We start from the raw sequence: 19,625 nt of genomic DNA, 5'->3' as shown, positions 1-19,625 counted from the left end.
GTCGGAAAATGTTTGGAATTCACAAATTATTTCATACGTTTTGTGTGTTTGTTACTCACATTCTTTTTACCTGTGGTCGCCTCTCAACATTGTATCAGGAGGCCGAAAGAATGTGAATTACGACAGAGATTATACATTGTATCTCACGTATTTATGTCGAGTGGGCTGTGAATAGGCAAATAATGTTGTCTGAAACGAGTTCAATCTTCATTACATATCAAACTTAATATAACGAGTTTGGTATGTTTGATGATAACGGCATTGATTTAATTTTAACCAAAGAAGGACATACGATTAAATTGTGATTGATACTCACTTAATTAAACACGATTTAATGAAAAATCAAAGAACAGAAATAGCCATTTGAGACAATCTCAATAATTATTAGAAATCGTTCTTTTTCTGCAAAGTAATAATTGTCCGAAGCAGTGGAGTTTTTTTTTTTATTTCATCCGCCATTTTGTATTTCGTTAACTGAACTGTGAAAATGTGTTTGCTACATAAATTTGTCAGAACAGAAGTGAAACAATTCCTGACAAGTGAAACAATTTCCTAACTGATTAACAACGAGGTTTGCTTTGATATTCTAATTTTACCATATTAAATTGTTATTTATGGAAGAAAACGAAATAAAATGATAATATTAGCCTCACGTCGTCTACGCAAATGGTTATGATTCATTGCGTGGATTCCAGTAACGCTACTAAGAATTCATCGTCACAGGAGATACGGATACGATGCCGTTCCGCATATATGCATTTTGGCAAATTCTGACGTCAAAAATGTTATATTTAGCATCATGTTTAATCGCAAAATCGATTCCGCAAATATATATTTATTTAGAGTCTAAATTGTTTCGTTCATGACACACCCCCACGTCTATTGTTATTTTTTTATTAAACAATGTAGAAAACATTAATTTATTGGCATTGTACAATAACGACCACAGTTGTCTAGAATGGACGCAATTAGCGTTAGCATGAGGTTTTCTGTGGTCATTTTAAGCATAATGAATATTTGCCCGCCATGCTAGGCTAGTTCGAGATTAAAAAATTATTATAAACACTTAGCATTACATTCGGTGTCTCCGAATCCTTTTTAAACATTTACATTAATATATATATTAGCGAATATACGTATCAGATCTGATGAATATCTTGTGTCGCCTCTGCATTTGCAACAACCTTCTCCAAACAAGGTGGTAAATTACCCTTTCCACCAAAAAAACGGACCGAAAAGTGAATATTCTGTATTACTGTTCGCAGCCTTTGATTTGCGCTGCCTGTAGTGGCTGTAGCATAGTTTTGGTGCAAAATTATTGTATTTCAATTTCCACTTCTTATACTTATCCCTTCTTGGCAGACAAAACCATTACTTTTCAAATAATAAGTATCAATGAAATTCATTACATCCGGCCCTACTTTAATATGAAACGTTCCGCCGTTACCGACGAGAGAAGTTTTTATTTACCACCCTTCAGTTTTCACGATAACAATACAGGTGATAGGTGCATCTGTAACAACAAGTTGTAAAATACAACATTGCATAAATATTGAAACACCTCTTACACCCTACAGATTAAAGTTGCTTCTTCATAAATGTCTCCGCATATCAAGAAAACCAAACATTATTTGTCATTATTGTATTTTGTCATGAGTACACGAACTGTAACTATTTAATATGAAAAGTTTTACGAGAGGTCAAACATAAATTAAAACGGTACGTAAACCACGGAATCCGGACCGCCGGATGTGTTTGAATTCCCAATATCATTGCTTACTCAAAAGACGCTACTAAGATCACAAAAATACGACAACGGAGTGCAAATTTACGATTAATTTCTTACTGTCCCCAGTTGATAAATTAATTTTATTTTTATTTTACTCATTTTTTATTATAATAATTGCAACCATTTTGTCACATAATAATCTATTATCAGCATCCGGAGTCACCTGGGAAATACCACACACGATGTCAAGTCGGATGAAAGTAGCGGAATCAATTTTTCAGTGTTGCTATTTACAATGACAAAAAGTGTCCACTTAATTTTGTCTTCTGCTGACAGTAACAGAAGGCACAACGGGAACGGAACAAATTATCTTCAATGGTGGCTTTTGCTTGTGGTTTTAACAACCCGCCTACGCACCTTCACGCTCTCTTTAAGTTCTTTGTAGTTCTAATAAGTAGTCGGTTGATTTGCGAAGATCTGTGTTTACATATTGTTGTGGGTATCATCAAAGAGCAGTTGGTATGGTGTAACTGCCGCTTTATCAAAAATCAAATACGATAAAAGGCATTTCCGTCGGTGCGACATTCAACAAATATTCATCCCGTAAACATTGGATTTAAGTTCTTACTTCCGAATATGATTGCGGACTCTTTTATAAACACGTGCCCGAAATTTCGCTAAATTGAGTTTGAACTTCAAAGCAAATTTGATAAATGTCAGGAGAACAAATTTAGAATCTGTTATTGCCATAAATATCTAAATTATTTCAATTTGAAGTCCGTAGCGTAAATGGGGGTGAGAGGTTGAATACTTGTAACAGAAGGCAGGATGTCGGAACAGCGTTACAAGGTAAACATATTAATAAATAATGTTTTTGTTTTCGCATTTTAAATCCGGGTTATATTTGATGCTCAATACCACTGCTATTATATTATTCAGTAGGTGAAGATGAAGCCATGTAGAATACCGCCAGAGTAAGGTCATTTCTTGTCACTTGGGGTCGCCACGCCACGCGCGACATCGCATGACCTATACACAGGCTTCAGCAAATATCAATAAAAATATTTTTGTTTTTAACAAACACACACAGACAATAAAGCAGTATCATCAACAGCGAAACGGAAACTCAGGTTACCTAATCTCGCGAAACGGCGACGTTTTCACGAAAGATTGCACCTGAAAGTGTCGGCAACGTTTTGGTCTCGGGCGGTAATTGTGTGAAAACTCTACCGCCATTTTATATTGCAACAACATTACAGTAACGAGGGACATAAGCTTGATGGAAAGGACACATTGATGGGCGTTAATTATAATCTGCTTCATACTTATTGAACACACGTTTGTCAAAAACTAACTCCACATCGAATTAGAATAGTTTTTCACACAGCGCAATTAGAATACTTCCGACTCCGTATAATCCCTATCCACATTTTTTACAAAAATTTAAACGTGTTTCCATAATTGGAAAGTCGAAACTATGTTGCTCATCCTCAATCAATATCCAGTAACATATTAGATAATCGCACCACACACAGCTATTTGATAATTAACTACCCATCACCTTTGATGACAATTCAACCGCATCCAAGATGTTTGACGACCGAAAAGACGCTTATTCTTAATGGGCTGTGGCTCGCAGTATTACCTAAGAGTATATTGAACAATAAAGAAACTTGATGATAGATTTGTTCAATAAATAGGCACTCAAATTATATTTTCGGACACGGAATGTCCTACTCATCTGCATGAAAGAATTTTCATTCCCCGCCGAGATCGAAAAAACGTAAATAGTATGGTTTTAAAATTGGTTTACAATTGTTATTCAGTCCATTATGAATCTGGCGCAGGTGGTAGTGCCTCTCGAGCATAACTGTCTTATTGGTAACAACTTGTCGACCTGAAAATTTGTCCGGACAACGCCTCTATGTTATGATGTATCGAAACAAAGAGTTTTAGTCTATTAAAAACACAAATAAACATTCTGTGAAAGGGGCTAATTTGTAAGTTCACTAATGTATAACCAATGAGGGAACTATTCTGACTTTTCTTAGTAAAAAAATAAATAAATAAGAGATGGCAAGGAAGGGTTAACATGATCTGTTAGAAATATTTAACCACTTTTCATTTAAAATCATAGCAGTATCGGAGTCATAACTACGCCAATCAATGCGATCATCGATTAGAGTCTCAAAATTATTACACACCACATGTCATCACCTGGTTTGTATCGAATAAAGAACGGATGTGGTGGTAATTTATTTCACTAATTTAATAGTAATGACTGAAGGTAATATATTTGGGGATAAAAAGCTAATTCAAGAATTTCTCGAATTACTTGATTCCTCCTACTCACTTTTATTTCATAGTTGATTTGTATCCATTGTAGGGAAAGAGCGTGGGTTAATGACATTTAATGGCGTAGCCGAAGAGGATGAATATGCTTTTAGTGAATACACAATATTCAAGTTTATTAATATTAAAAATCGAATTCATAATTGCTTCAATCAAAAAAATAAAAATTACCCGAAACCCAAGTACATTTCCGAGCCTTTTTCAGCCAATTTCAATCTTTGTTTTCACCTAATCCCAAAACAGAGGGAAAATACCAAACCAAATGTCAATATTACTGCCCAGCATGAGTTTATGGTGGCTCGATATTACAAATGGTACAAAACGAAGTTAGAATTAGTTCAAGTATGCTTGCACTAATATTATATATTGGATAAATTCAGTTTAAATCTTGAACCAACACAAATTCAACTGTTATTTTTGGTTTCTTTTTAATTTTGAACAGTCTCCTCTTGGCTGTAAATGGCTAATATATTTGACACACACAAAATGTATCATTTCACGCAAATAAATAGGAAAATGACGATTGAACCACTAGGTGACGCAAGTAAAGTGCAGCACATCATAAAATAAAATTGGCGAAAATTAGTGGCAAAGTCGTTAAAACAAAAAGTCAAAAGGTTTGGAGCTTTACAGCGAGTGTACACGTCTGTAAGATTTGTGGAAGATAGACTATACACAATGCCAGTTGCTTAATTATGTAATCGTTACCAAATCAGAGCTCTGAGAGTTACCAAATTGTACTACTGAAGATTACACGCGCTTCCAGCACCGCAAGCGGATAACGAGAAGGATTTGCGGTGGTAGTAGCGACGCGCTCACGCAAATAGTACCCCAGTAAAATTGGACAATAACAAAGTCAAATAATCACAACAGCAGATTACACCCGAAAGCGTGTTTAATGTTTATTCTAGTTCGTGTGCCCTCTGTACACTTTGACACCAGTACATGGTAGCAATTGATTTCTATAAAACCGTATGTTAAATTTCTTCCGATTTTAGTTTTAATAGTATTCGTATAAACAGGGATTCTGCAGAAAAAACGGCATTTCAGTTGACCTATTTGTTCGTGTGTATCGAGGAATATTAGTCTTCAGCGGGCAAAAAAATAGGGTCAAATCATAATTTTCATTGTTAACCATGGACATGGTGTAGATTAATTTCAGTATCTTGAATTTGAGACACTTCCCTCTATTTTTGTATTTAAACTCTTCGTATATAAAATAATAGGAATGAATTTTTTGAAGCAGTTATGGCCAGTAATAGGATACCTTCTTCGCGATCTTTTAATGCCTACGCCCTACAGCATTATTTACATAGTAATTCGTGGAATATCAAATTCTTAGTCTTTATGTAAATTTAAAACTTTTCGAATGTTGACGAGAAACGTTTTTTTTTTTGATGGATCAAAATACAAAAACATCAAATTTCCGCGAACCGTTATTTGTATGTATAAGGAGCTTTTTAACAATTAGGTAAAAATGCGTCGTTTACTGCCACTAACGTCCCTTTTTATTGGTTTAGTCAGAAATTCCTTTGTGCGTAACGAAAGCTTATTCACTTCTAGCAGCTTGATTTTACTTAAATTCATATTAAACGAGCGCAATGCTATATTTTATACGGATGTATTTCACGTATGTAGATAAAAGATCATTCCATTGACGGAGGTACCCTTTTCTAAAGAGAACGCAAACAAAAAAAGGATGTGAATGCAGTTTGCCGCGAATGGAAAAAAGGTTTGCATTGTTGGTTAGATTAAACATTAATTCTGATGCGTTATTCTCTTCGCGGCTTCATTTTTGAAACGCATATACCGGTATATATTTATCGCCATACTGTATGAATATATTTCTGGTATTCGACAAAACGTATTGGACGATATATATTGCGAATATCGGTTTGGCACGAAACAAAGAGATACGGCATGACTTCAACGAACAGGGTCGTATTACTATCGATGGCTTGTATTGCCGGTGGAATTGTGATTGGCTTTCTTATAGGATGGTTTACCCGACCAAGCAAAGATCCAGCACCTCCAATTACCGACAATTTTGCTGAGCAAATCAGAGACGAAATAAAGCAGTCGAACATAGAGGAATTCTTGAGGTATGCTAAATACCCGTAACATATCTCTAGGTCTAGGATATGCTGAATTCAGTAACACAGATAGATAGAAATAGTTTTTTTCCATCTAATACTTTCAAACTATCTTTTTCAAATCTTTTGAACTCAATGTGATAAGTTGATTTCTGATTTTGATATAGCTGTTTTAGCATAAACACGTGGACAGTAGTTAGGGAAGGCAAATGTTCACGGTGACAGTACCACCTAGGCCTCATTATGCAATCGACATGATGACTAGAAATGTTGCTCGGGACAAACGACACCTCAGAATTTCAGAAACACAGCTTGTTACACATATAGAGCAATGCTCAATTATATAGGCAAGAATGTCGACAATCGGTACCGGTACGCCACGACTTAAACTGAGCACTGAGTTTGTTCAAAAGATCGGCGGACAAGGGTGACGGAAAAGAATCGTGCTATATTTGGTACAAAGTGTTTCTTATAAAATAAAACAGAAAAATTTTGCGTGAAATATCGGGAAAGTATCAGTTTTCCATCATTTAACCATCTTTGAGTACTGGAAGGGTAAAATCAATTGATGCAGTAGTTGCGAAGAAAAGAGAACACACGCAACAACAGCAATGTATCAAGGCCAAATTATTCGCACGTACATTTCGTGTTCGATAACAAAGAAAGCAGCACACGGCGTAAATTCACAGGTTGGAGAAGCGTCATAGAGTCATAGACTAATAGCGCAAAGCATCAATGGTAAGAGCATTGCTCAAATATATGAACACAGATGCCAAATAACTATGTCAAGGATGATAAGCCTATTTTCATGGCCGTTAAGTCCTCGTTGTAAAAACAAATAATGCTTGTTTGTTCCTTATGCCTAAATATAAGGACAATATTGCGCTGTAGCAATGTGCCATTCATTTGGTTCAGGCGACATCAAATTTACTTAGTGATATAATCATCTGATATTTGTCATTTTTGTGCTTGCTATGGAAATATGAATAAGTGAAATGTGCCGAATTTTAGTCAAGAAATACGGACCCGAATTCCCATCCGAGGTAAGGAAGCATTCGAAGTTATTCCATTTGAAGTGGGAACGAGGCGTTTTGTTTTCATATTCGCGTTTCTCAATATGCATTTGTCTGCTTAAATTATATCAATTCTGACAAATAACGCTGACAAACACGACTTGGTACATGTAGGCTACATCAGTACCAGTAACGCAACCTCGTGGCCCGATCCCGAGCCAAACGACGGACAGACCAGACGAAAGCGATCAAGCATGACGGAATAAAAAAGTGTTTCCCATGATTTAAAATAAAAATCAAGATTTTGGGTGACATATGCGGGTCCCATATTGTAGAACTCAGACATATTTGAAAAATTAAACAAAAGTAATAGCCGTACAACCATTTCTTCGATCTTCAAGTACTGAAATTTGATTGACCCATTATTCATGTGCAGCGTTCTTCTTCAGCAATCAAGTCGTATCAGCAATAGCGTATCAACAACGACTTACGTAACAGCAAATTAATTACGTGACATCATCGCAATAGAACTTTTGTGTAGATATTGGTAACATTCTTAACTTGTTCTATGTTACTGACGTGCATACAGATACCTAGCAAAGGAACCCCACATCGCAGGAAAGGAGGTTGATGAAGTTAAGCTTGTTGAATATATGAAAACGAAATGGCAAGAATATGGATTCCATGTTGAAGTCCATCCTTATGATGTTCTGCTTTCGTATCCAAACAAAAATGACTCAAACATTATATCAGTTCTGCTCGAAAACGGTTGGTATATAATGTGATCACCGCATATAATATATAATAGTGAAAAAGGTTAGAAACTGATTTGGCTTTTAGTATGAAAGTGTACTGTTTGATATTCTGTTTTCCGTCAACAGGTACTGAGATATATCAGTCGGAAGCAAGTGAAAAAATTTTAGATGAATCTCAAAGAAGCGACAAGGTCATGAACCCTTTCAATGCCTATTCGGGTACTGGTGATGTCGAAGTGAGTTTATAGCAACAGAACTGCTTTACATTTACACTTATCATGATTGTAATCTACTTTATATCATCAAAGCTTGGCGCTGATATTTCAGTGGGTTATGGAATAGGAAAACAATGGTGTTTTTCAAAACTGGTGTTATGCTATTTTGATTCTCCCAATCATGTATGCCTTGGAGCTAACCACGACTTGTGATGAATGATCACGATCATTGTATCTTTTATAATAACCTGTTTCTGTTACTTCGTAATTGGAAACTAAGTATAGAACTCCAAATTACTAGTTCGTATATAAAGTACAATGTCGCTATATTTATACAGGGCTACTTGGTCTATGTCAATTATGCCAGAGTCGATGATTTCATAGAGCTTAAAAGAAAACATGGAGTTGATCCTTCTGGTCACGTGTGTATATCGAGATATGGACATATTTCGTGGCTCCAAAGGTATACTATTTTATAATATCTTGTGTACTGTATTGGAATTCTCTTAGTCTGACTATCACGCATTTAGCCTTATTGATTGGTGAATATTCGAATGGGAAATGTCCAAAATACTTAACGAGCTGAAAAAAAAACGAATAACTTTTACTATTGAATTTACATTTAATATATTATTGTGTTACTAATTTTTTTTTAGCAATCTTAGCTGAAGATAATGGATGTATTGGGCTTATTTTGTATTCGGATCCTATTGATTATACAGTACCATGGTCTGGAGTATATCCAGATGATTGGTATCTTCCTGGAACTGGAGCACAAAGAGGAAATTTGCATATTGTGAAGGGTGATCCGTTAACTCCACAGTACCCTGCTATAGGTAAGTCCAAATATTGTGGCGGATTGACAGAAAGCATGGATTTTGTTTCTAACTAATATGAAGAGTATTTTAGAATTTAAATAGAAAATTTGTTGCTACTCATAAATCAACTAAAGAATTTGTTTTCAAATATTATTATGTTTATCACAGTAGAAGGGTTTGCTATATATGTTTATATACCAATTAATTGCTAAATACATTGAATCCAGTATCCATATAATTGTATAATCGGTGAAACGCTCGCAGATATAATTTTGCTTATCTTCATTAACTTGAATTAATTAAAAAAAATTCTTACTAGACACGGCATGGAGAATGCGGTCTTACTACTTACTGAATACAGCGCGAAACACCGCAAAGAGCGCGAAACAGCGCAAAACAGAGGGAAACAGCGCAAAACAGTGTGGAAACAGCGCGAAAGAGCGCAAAACAGAGGGAAACAGTGTGAAGCAGAAAAAAACTTTTGCAGTGAGTTCGGGGCACCTTGTTTTGAGTTGGAGTACCACGGCAGCAAATTAAAAACACAAACCAACGTATGTAGCCAGTAATGCTGTAATGGCAGGTCTGCCCCTGCTGGTGACACATTTTGGGTACCATAATTTAGAACATTTTCCATATGGATATGGTTGGCTTTAGGGTTAGGGTTAGGTGAAAAGGGATCTCCAGAAGTATGTGCACCAAGATGGCGCACAACCTGAAAATAGTATGTGTGTGTGTGTGTAGCGGATTCAAGTTGTGCGACATATTGCTGCACATACTTCTGGAGCACCAAAAAGGTAGATAAAATTTCGCATGATGACCTACAATCCGGTACATAACCTTGTAAATATGCCGGAAATAGCGCCATAAAACCATGGCGAGAGGCGCCGTGGTTCTTTCGTGGCAGGAGGTGGTATTGACTGCGTCTCCTGTTTTGCGCTGTTTTCCTCTGTTTTGCGCTGGTTTCCTTCTGTTTCGCGCTGTTTTCCTCTCTTTTGCGCTGTTTCGCGCTCTTTTGCGCTGTTTCGCGCTCTTTTGCGCTGTTTCGCGCTCTTTGCGGTGTTTCGCGCTGTATTCAGTAAGTAGTAAGACCCTGGAGAATGTATGAAAACGAAACACGGTTACCAAAAATTCCTGTTACGCCAATAGGCTATGATGACGCCATCAAGTATCTATCGAGAATGGGAGGAGCCGCTGTTCCAAATGAATGGAAAGGGGGTCTTAATATAACGTACAAATTGGGTCCCGGATTTGAAGGAGCATTGAACGAAACAAGGTAAAATCAGCAGGACCAAATGATTCCAATGCACATGAAATGTTGTGTGAAAAATGGGAACTTTTTGAACGCTAAAATATATATGAAGATGACTATTGTTAAATCCTAACTTATATTAGTAGTATTTGAATACTTTCATTGTTTGCTGCCAAAGTTGATTGGCTACGGAATTCGATGCCCATAAAACTGTACAGCAGATAACTAACAATGGACCTCGGCGAATTCAATATCTATTTACTTCACTTTCAATATAATTTTTTCAGTAAAATAAAGATGCACGTTACAACCAAAAATCAACGAGCTATTGTTCATAATATATTTGGTTATATAACAGGACACAAAGAACCAGGTAAATAGTTATTGGAAAGTAAAAACAGCCTACAAAAACTTTTAGCATGTTTATTACCTGCAATTATGCACGCCATCCCAATGAAGCATTTCAGATTATTGATCAGTTAGAGTGTGTTTGAGTATTTACTTACATACCATATTATATGTGTGTAATGTTCATTGGTAGCCTATCCCAGAGACAACAACAATACTATTGCTGCAATTTCTTTGGAATTTGGCTTTCTTTGGAATTAGTAATACCGTTATATTTCTTTCATACTTTCAGTTTTTTTCACAAATTTTCAATAACCCAATTCATCTCTTTAGATCGATACGTTTTAATCGGAAATCATAGAGATGCTTGGGTATTTGGAGCAATAGATCCTTCTTCTGGTACAGCTTCTCTACTGGAATTGGCTCGTTCACTGGGGTCTGCTGTAGAAAGGGGTTGGAAGCCTAGAAGAACGATTGTTTTATGTAGTTGGGGCGCAGAAGAATACGGTTTATTAGGATCGACGGAATGGGTCGAGGTTGGAGATTGGAACTAAAATTAACTGATTCCTTTATTCATATTCCCACAGAACGTGTAAGTTCGTGAGATCTTTGGAAGTCCCGGAATGGCACAAATAAAATGGAAACAACTGTCAAACAGAAAATTTGAGGATTCAGACACGCAGATGCGTTAAAATCACAAAAGTTGTTACTTTTTGAATTTCACCTGTGACATTTTCAGTGTTTCAACAGTCAATTGTAAAATAATATAATAATTCTTTTTTCCTTTAAAAAATCGTTTCAGTTGTATGACAATATCATTCCTATATAATTCAATTTTTTAACAAGCCGGAGATCATATTTTTGCAGGAATTTCAAAAGCTTCTATCCTCAAGATCAGTTGCATATTTAAACCTCGATGTAGCGGTAATTGGAAACTATACTGTCAATATGTATGCATCGCCTAATTTAAATGAAGTTATCTTGGAGTCATCAAAAACCATACCAACACCGCAAAAAAGTGAAATCACAGAGGGTCGATATACAGTGTATGATACTTGGGCGTACAGGTCACCAAAAGACTCCAGTGACCCAAAGAGTGCTCCTCTGTAAGTTTACTTTCGCACATTCTGTGATAAGCTACATCTGGCAAAATTTTTACCCAGTATAAATTTTTTTTCAATATCTAAAATATTCAATTTTTGGTTTAATTAACGATCATTCATATTTCAGAATAAAAACACTTGGATCTGGAAGTGACTTTACGCCATTTATCCAGGTTGCTGGGGTTTCATCTCTCTCGACGAGTTACAGCTATGACACGGTAACTAACTTAACTCTAATAAGTGCTGCTATGCAAACAAATTACAACCGCAAGGTGTCTCGAGCTTAAAACCGCCTGCGTATCTTATAAGTCAATGTATACTGGTGGAGTAATATGAAATGTTTATTCGGAGAAATCATTGCATAAAACACGCTAAAAATTATCTCTGTTTCTGACTGTTTTTTCACAAATATCAAGCAGTAATTAAAGTGTTTTATATCAGTCTATAGGACTTGCGTCGTATCCTGTGTACCATTCTGTATACGAAACATTCGATCTTGTGAAAAAGTTTGTTGATCCAGATTTCAAATTCAGCAAAAGTATAGTGCAATTAATTGGAGAAGTTGGTCGTCGATTGATAGATTCTCCAATTTTGCCACTCAACTGTAAAGATTACGCAGCAAAACTTCAGGAAGACAAGGCCACGTTCATCGCACATTACAAAAATCTATTAGTTGAACATGGATTTGATTTGAGTAAGATAAATAACATTGAATACGTTGTTTTGGCAATTATACGTAGCAATCAGAAGTAGCTTAAGCCCTTAAACATTTCTTGTTATAAATATTAGGTTATAAAAATAATGGTAGATGTATGGTCTCAATCGACATTTGAATGGCCTACTTCGTTGATAGGACTGGCTATTGAATAACTTAAATAGATTACTGACGACTTTATTACATCTGAATACAACTTCGATCCATTTTAAAGTGTGCATATGTACAAATGAATACATATATATATATATACAGTTAGACTCAATCACATTCACTAAAACAGCCTTTCAATTTATTCTTCCCCTTTTATACAGAACAATTCGATTACGCATTAGGGAACTTTACTGCAGCGGCAAAAGTACTTCATGATAAAATTGAACAACTTGACATGACGAAGTAAGCGTTTACAGTTTTTTATATTATTATTACCTGCTATCGGCTAGTGATTCATGTACTGAAATATCAGAGAGTGTGAAGAAATGTCTAAATATAATATGTAATTAAAGCAAATTTTCTGAAAAAAGTAGTTCATATATATATATATAAGCTAGTGGTAATTGAATTCGGTTTCATTAAAATAGGACCATATTTTTGCTGACAAATATATAGCAAGAATAAGGTTAGCTTTATGTTTCAAGCGCATACGAGATCACTCAAAACCGATGTATCCTCATATGGTCCTTCTCAGTTAATGCATTTTTGCAGTGGCGGCGCGTCAATAGGGCCAACCGGGGCAGTTTTTTTCGGTATAATAAAAAATATTCGAAAAATACCTCAATATCAGTTGCACAGACTGTCTACACTAGCCATATTCTCCCGACATGGTTCATTTTTCGCTCGCAAAGCCTTCGCCGAACGTCGACGGGGCGACGCCGATTTTGCCCCGGTTGCTCATTGTATATCGTATTCTCTCTTTTATCTTCCACTCGCCGCGTTTGTCTCGTTTGTTTTCTGTTTCTTTTACTAAATCATCGGGGCCGATCGGGGCTAGCCCCGAAATTATGACGACACAATGCCGACGTTTCTTACAACAACGTGTTGACATATTCACGTATTCCTTCTCGTTCGTTGGTTGCTTGAAGAGTTGATAGTTTCCTCGCCCTCGTTTTTGTCGCTTGTTTCGCTATTTGAATCAGTTAGAGACCTTTAGTCCATTTGCTTTCGATTTTCCACATTCCTTTTTAGCTCCTCACTTCTTTCCGGCTTCGCATTTCTTAGCCTTAGACCTCATAATGAATAAGTTTGATGCACTACTTCGCACTCAGTTTTCGCAGCTGCCGCTGGAACAAAAATTAGAGGTACAACGTCTTGGGCCTTATCAACCAAAAAATTGTTCACTGGAACAATCCCATGACGGAGGAAAGCGTCGGCGTACATTCTGCGCAGAAACTTGGTATAAAAAACACGAATGGTTGTGTTACAGCGAGGATAAAAATGCACTTTTTTGTTTTTATTGCCTACTTTTTGCTACCGCCCGTGACTCACGTGGGTGTAAATTTGGTTTTAGAGATCTTAAACATCTTTCCGAGCGTGCCAGGGATCATCAATCTTCTATGGAGCATCTGGACAATGCAGTAAAATATCGAACATTCGGAAATGTTAATATTGCAGCACAGTTGGATGAAGGACGCGCGGTTTCTATTCGTCGGCACAACCAAAACGTCGAGGAAAACCCGCCATGTTCTCGGTCGATTGATAGATGTTTTGAAGTTCATTGGTTGTCACGAGCTGTCCCTCCGTGGGCACGATGAACGGGCTGGCTCTTCTAATAGAGGGGTATTTTTGGATATGGTGGAATACACCGCATCCCTAGATACAGTATTGAGAGATCATCTTGATGCCGCAACTGTTTCGAAAGGGACATCTAAGGATATCCAAAATGATTTGCTCGACTCAATGTATAAAATTTATATTGACAACATTTGGCTCTGGAAATTGAGAATTGCCAGTTCCTTTCGATTCAGTCTGACGAGACAACTGACATCACGTGCGTTTCCCAACTGGCTGTGATTTTTCGGTTTGTGAAAGATGGTAAACCTACCGAGAGATTTCACAGCTTTGTACCAATCGTTGATCGCACGGCTTGCGGGATATCGGCTGTACTGAAAGAAGTGTTACAGCCTTACAACGCGAAGTCAAAATTGATAGCTCAAACTTATGACGGCGCGGCAGTCATGAGTGGGTCGAGACATGGTGTTCAAGTTTATATAAAAGAAGATTTTCCTCATGCGCATTTTTTACATTGTTATGCACACCAATTTAACCTCGGTATTAAAAATATGTGTCTTGATACCCCTCTCGTCCGTATATTTTTTGCAAATGTTTCGGGGTTTTCTTCATTTTTTTCCGTTTCGCCGAAGCGCTCTGACCTCCTTCGCCAGATATGTAGCCGACGTCTCCCAGCTTGTGCACCAACACGTTGGAACTTCCAATCACGCGTGGTGCAGGGCGTGTCCGGAATTAGGTCTGAGCTCATTGAGTGTTTCAATGGCATTCGGAGCTCTCCGGTTTGGGACGAACGCTCTGTGAGGGAGGCGGCAGGTCTAAAGCGTCTGCTAGAAGATGGTGAGTTTTCATTTTTTCTCGCTTTTTTCTCCACAATATTCTATCACGTGGATGTATTGTACGGCGCATTGCAGTCAAGGCTAATGGATGGAGCGTCTGTGCAGTCGTGTATTTCAGACTTCTGCGATGCTGTATCTCGTATCCGGGAAACAATAAAATACGACGACACATGGAGTGCTTCTTTACGCCGCGGGCAAACAACGCAGCGTTTAATTTTGTCTGCAAAGGAATGCTGTGACATTCTGGTGGATCAAACAGGCGATCGTCTGCGCACTGAACGCCTTGCCGCGTTCTCTTTGATGAACCCCAAAAATTTTTCAAAATTTGCACGTCAATTTCCCATCCATTTGTTGGCTACTGTCTCCAAATTTTACCCCATGATAAACGTGGGTAAATTGGAAAATGAATCGCGATGTGTATACACCAATCAAACTTTTTTGAACATCACATCAACTTGCGCGCTCTATGGGTTCCTCATAGATAACACTCTAGTAACTACCTTTGCGGCGTCTGCAAAATTTCTGAACATCATTTTGACGACGCCTATTTCTTCCGCCGACGCAGAGCGAACATTCATCACGCTGAAGCGTATTAAAACGTATCTCAGAAACACAATGAAGCAAGATAGATTGAATTCTTTGGCTGTTTTATCCATTCACAGAGACGTTATTTCTGGGATGCATGACTTTAATCAGCGCGTTATTGAGCATTTTGCTTCCAAGAAACCGCGGCGTGTTGCATATATGTTCAAGCAGTAGAAGTCTAGCAGCATATATATCTATGAGTGAGCGACGCATGTCCTTATCTCTGCATTAACTTTCCTTTCTTCATAGTAACGTTTTAAACCTTATTTTAGGTTTTATCTGCAGTTTCTGTTAATATGTCATTGTATTTATCTGGGTAAATATTGCCTTTCCTTTTGAAAGAGGTTTCAAAATAAACTATGTCTACATTTATTAATCCCTTGACTTGGACCGGTTTTAAAGACACTTTCTTATCGTTAAAAATTGTCGCTTTTGCCGATTGGTTGTTACCGATGGAATGGTTTTTATACTCATAAAATGATGGGAGAACTTACAGCGCTCATCCTGTCCCCGTAGTTGGGGGTGACTTGGTCCCGCAGTAGCTTGCCCCGGTTGTCAAAATGACCACGTGCCGCTACTGCATTTTTGAATAATACTTGTGCGTACCCGGTGAGATATTTTGGACATTTATATGATTTGCAAATCAACTGCAAACCCTTTATCACAAACTCTCGCAACCTTTTTTTAAAAGTAATATTTTGCCTAATGTTTGCACGCTATTGTACTCTCCTTTGAAGGCCACATAATATTGATTCACGAATGGATTTTTGCGAGAATGTCGCTTTCACCACATATATATTTTTCAGCGAACTGAAAATCCGAGCAATCAACGACCAGCTGATGCAATTGGACAGAGCTTTTATAGATATGAATGGAATTGGAGAAAGAATCAATTTCAGGTGAGGATTTTGAAGTTATAGACATTCTTAAACTTCCGACAAAGTCACAGAAACGATCGAATATATTTTTCCACTTAGGCACGTTATATATGCGCCAGGCCTCCACGATACATACGCAAGTTCAGCATTTCCAGGATTAGTGGACTCACTTTTTGACATTAGAGCGGACATCAATCAATCCGATCGATGGAGAGAGGTATTTTTATTCTTAATATTGTGCAGCACTCTAGTGGTCCGGGCGAAGTATAGTTCTTTTTCTAATTATCTTCTCTATCTTACTTTACGCTATATGTGTATTCTTCAGATTACCAGCTCCATGTGTACCCAAATACAATGCATTACGAGTGATTGAACACTAGAATCGATTTATGATTTTGACAAAAATAAATTTCTAGTTTCGACCATAGAAATTTCCTTGTTCAGGCCAAAATATGTTTTTATTGAAATTCTTGTCCGATAGTATGAGATAGCTAGATTTCGAATGCACAAATATTACTGTTGGACATAATTAAAATGTGCACATATAAAACATAGCAGGCTTAATTGTTTTCGCATTTTCGTAGTGATCATTAATTTGAGGGGGTTTTCTATCTGTATTCTATCTTTTATTCGTTGGCAAATTTCAAAAGTAAAAATGACTTCCTTTACCTTGTACCTTACCTGTTTTTTAAATGCAGTGAGTGGAATATGAAATACTAGTCTATATATTCTCTCCTTAGCAAGAGCGTGGTAACATATGTTGCCTAACAGAGTACTTTGCAGTCCCAAACAGTTGCAATCTTTCATGTGGCCAACAGCAACAAATTATTTGACTTCGATTTCTTGAAAGGTATTTTGTTATTTTTCAACGCTATCAAAATTTTGACATCTTGGCATAAGTAGTTTGCGCTAAATGATGTTCGCATATTCTTTTTGGATGGACTCAACTGCTTATAAAAGATATAACCAATGCCTCATGCGCATTTTATTGCAGGTCGAAAGACAGTATTCTATTCTTCTGTATCATATCGGTTCAGCTGCATCTACTTTACGTGAAGTTGTTCCAGTTAAAGGATACTCCAATTACAATGAATAGAACATATATGTTCACAAAATAAAATGCAAATCGATTGATTGAAACCAAGAAATATGAAGATGCAATCATTATAAGATAGTATGCATATCATCCATGTTTCTGAAGATCATTTGAGATCCTTGTACATTTTATGATAAAGAAAATCACTTGATAATAATACCCTGCAGTTTTCTGATAGGCATGCCTGTTATCATACAATCAATTAGCCCATTCCAGGATGTTAAACTCCATTAATTAATACAAAATACCAATAAATATATGAATCGATTGTAAATTTTGGTTGATGAACAAATTAACAAAGTGAAGCCTGTGGCAACAAAGAAAATTGCTAACGTGCGCCACATCGAGAGTATATGAATTTTATATATGTATCTGAAACGACTGCTGTCCTTTTCGTCACTAACTTATAAATCTGAAATTTACCGAAAAATAATACGGTAAATTACAAAACGAGAATATCGGTCAGAGACCGAAGACTCATCGATCGAAAGTTAGGAGATTCCCCCAAAAAGCGCTCTTACTTCATAGTGACACCTTGTGTCCCATCACTAATTAATTAACCCTCGCTAATTATACGACATAATTCATCCAAAATCAAAAGGCTTCTGGTCCGACATATGATGAATGCACATGCAAAATCTGGAGCAGATTCCATCTCGCTTTCGTGAGATATCGCGTGCATCTAACAGACTGACAGACAGACAGACGAATACCTATCAACATTCTTACCGATAAAATCGATAAGTAATGAGAAGTCGGCTTAGACATATGTGCGTAAAACAGTAAATAAGCCAAGAGGCCAATGCAGACCAGTTTGCTCCAGATGCTACGAGTTTGGCATGAAGCTTGGAAAACAGAAGCAAAATTTTGGGGAAAAACAACGAGACCGAAAAAGTTCAATAGAAAGTTAAAAAACAAGTAATGGCTCCCTATAAGTTACTGTCAGTTTCCATAACTGAAATAGATTGGTCCAGTATTGAAAAAAATAGGGGAGCATTGCTTATTACCGTGTTTTCGGTGCTCCGTACAATAGCTCTGTACTGTACTGGACTTCAAGATTATAAGAACAACATCTCTCAAAATACTGCAAAGATTTACAGTTATAGGAGGCAGCGCTGTGCAACCATGCAACTTATCGCCTTGAGCGAACATCGAATTCTGCTGGTGCTCAACTTTGATATAATTTAGAGATCGCAAAGTACATCGCCCTAGCTAGTCATTTGGCAAGGTTTTCCGCATTCGAGGTTCCATCAGGGAAAGCTCAATTTAAACTTTGTAATCCTCTGTGCGCATCATTAGCGCTCGACTTCTTCTTCTTTTATTCTATTCCGTATATGTATCTAGCGTATTTTCAATATTGCTGGAAAAATAAATTACTGATAGCGCTCGACTGATTTACTGTTTGTTTGGCAATGGTTTTTAGCCGAATCAAGACAGTGTAGTTTAGATCAGTTACTTATTTATATTGCTCTATTCTTGTTTGTTTATATTATTTTACCATTATCCCAATCAGGCATGGCAAGTGGTTTACCTTCTGCTCCTCCCTTGTATGCCACTGTTCTCGAAGGTGAGCGATCCGTGGGCAGATACTCTTGCCCCTCAAAAACTTGCACACTCGAATTTGTATCCCCGACACTATTACTAAAACACTGGAACGCTATCCATCGGCATTCCGGGATAATAAACTTTTCTTTTCAAATGTGAAAATCAAACAAGAGAGCTATGCTCAAATATATGGACACGTAGAATCCCATAATTTGATGACGTCATAGCAAAAAAACAAGTAATAGTATTCGAAGAGAAAAGCGATTTCTTCAAAACGTGTTGACGGAGACAAATAATAACAATAACAACAAAATTTCGAAACGATCGCTATGTCCACTACGTGTCCAATAAGAAGACGTAGAATTTTACATTAGATCTTTACCAGACAAATCGCTTAAACCAGGCTAAATAGATTCTTCATCGTAAGTGGGACTAGCTGTATCTAGCCAACACAAGAGAGCAATGCTCAAATATGCGTAAAAAGAATTTGCAGAATCAAAACGGACAGTCATCACGCGGACTAAAAACCGTGTTCCCTATGAATAAAAATATTACAGCGAAATTTTG

At 37.0% G+C, this 19,625-nt stretch overlaps 1 protein-coding gene across 1 annotated transcript; it reads left to right on the top strand.

Moving 5' to 3' along the window:
• The first annotated feature begins 5,869 nt into the window (after positions 1–5,869).
• On the top strand, positions 5,870–17,710 carry LOC120336250 (N-acetylated-alpha-linked acidic dipeptidase 2-like). Its single transcript, XM_039403879.2, is given in 17 exon segments — positions 5,870–6,183; positions 7,777–7,955; positions 8,069–8,178; positions 8,496–8,599; positions 8,601–8,620; positions 8,814–8,993; positions 9,295–9,311; positions 10,076–10,248; positions 10,512–10,597; positions 10,906–11,108; positions 11,440–11,678; positions 11,803–11,893; positions 12,117–12,369; positions 12,705–12,786; positions 16,346–16,438; positions 16,517–16,634; positions 17,412–17,710. Coding segments are annotated over 17 exon segments (2,232 nt in total). The 5' UTR covers positions 5,870–6,001; the 3' UTR covers positions 17,514–17,710.
• The last annotated feature ends 1,915 nt before the right edge of the window (positions 17,711–19,625 follow it).

Source organism: Styela clava, chromosome 2, assembly GCF_964204865.1.
Source record: "Styela clava chromosome 2, kaStyClav1.hap1.2, whole genome shotgun sequence".
Lineage (NCBI taxonomy): Eukaryota > Metazoa > Chordata > Ascidiacea > Stolidobranchia > Styelidae > Styela > Styela clava.
Note: the sequence above shows the minus strand (reverse complement) of the source record. Positions and strands in the feature narration are given on the sequence as shown.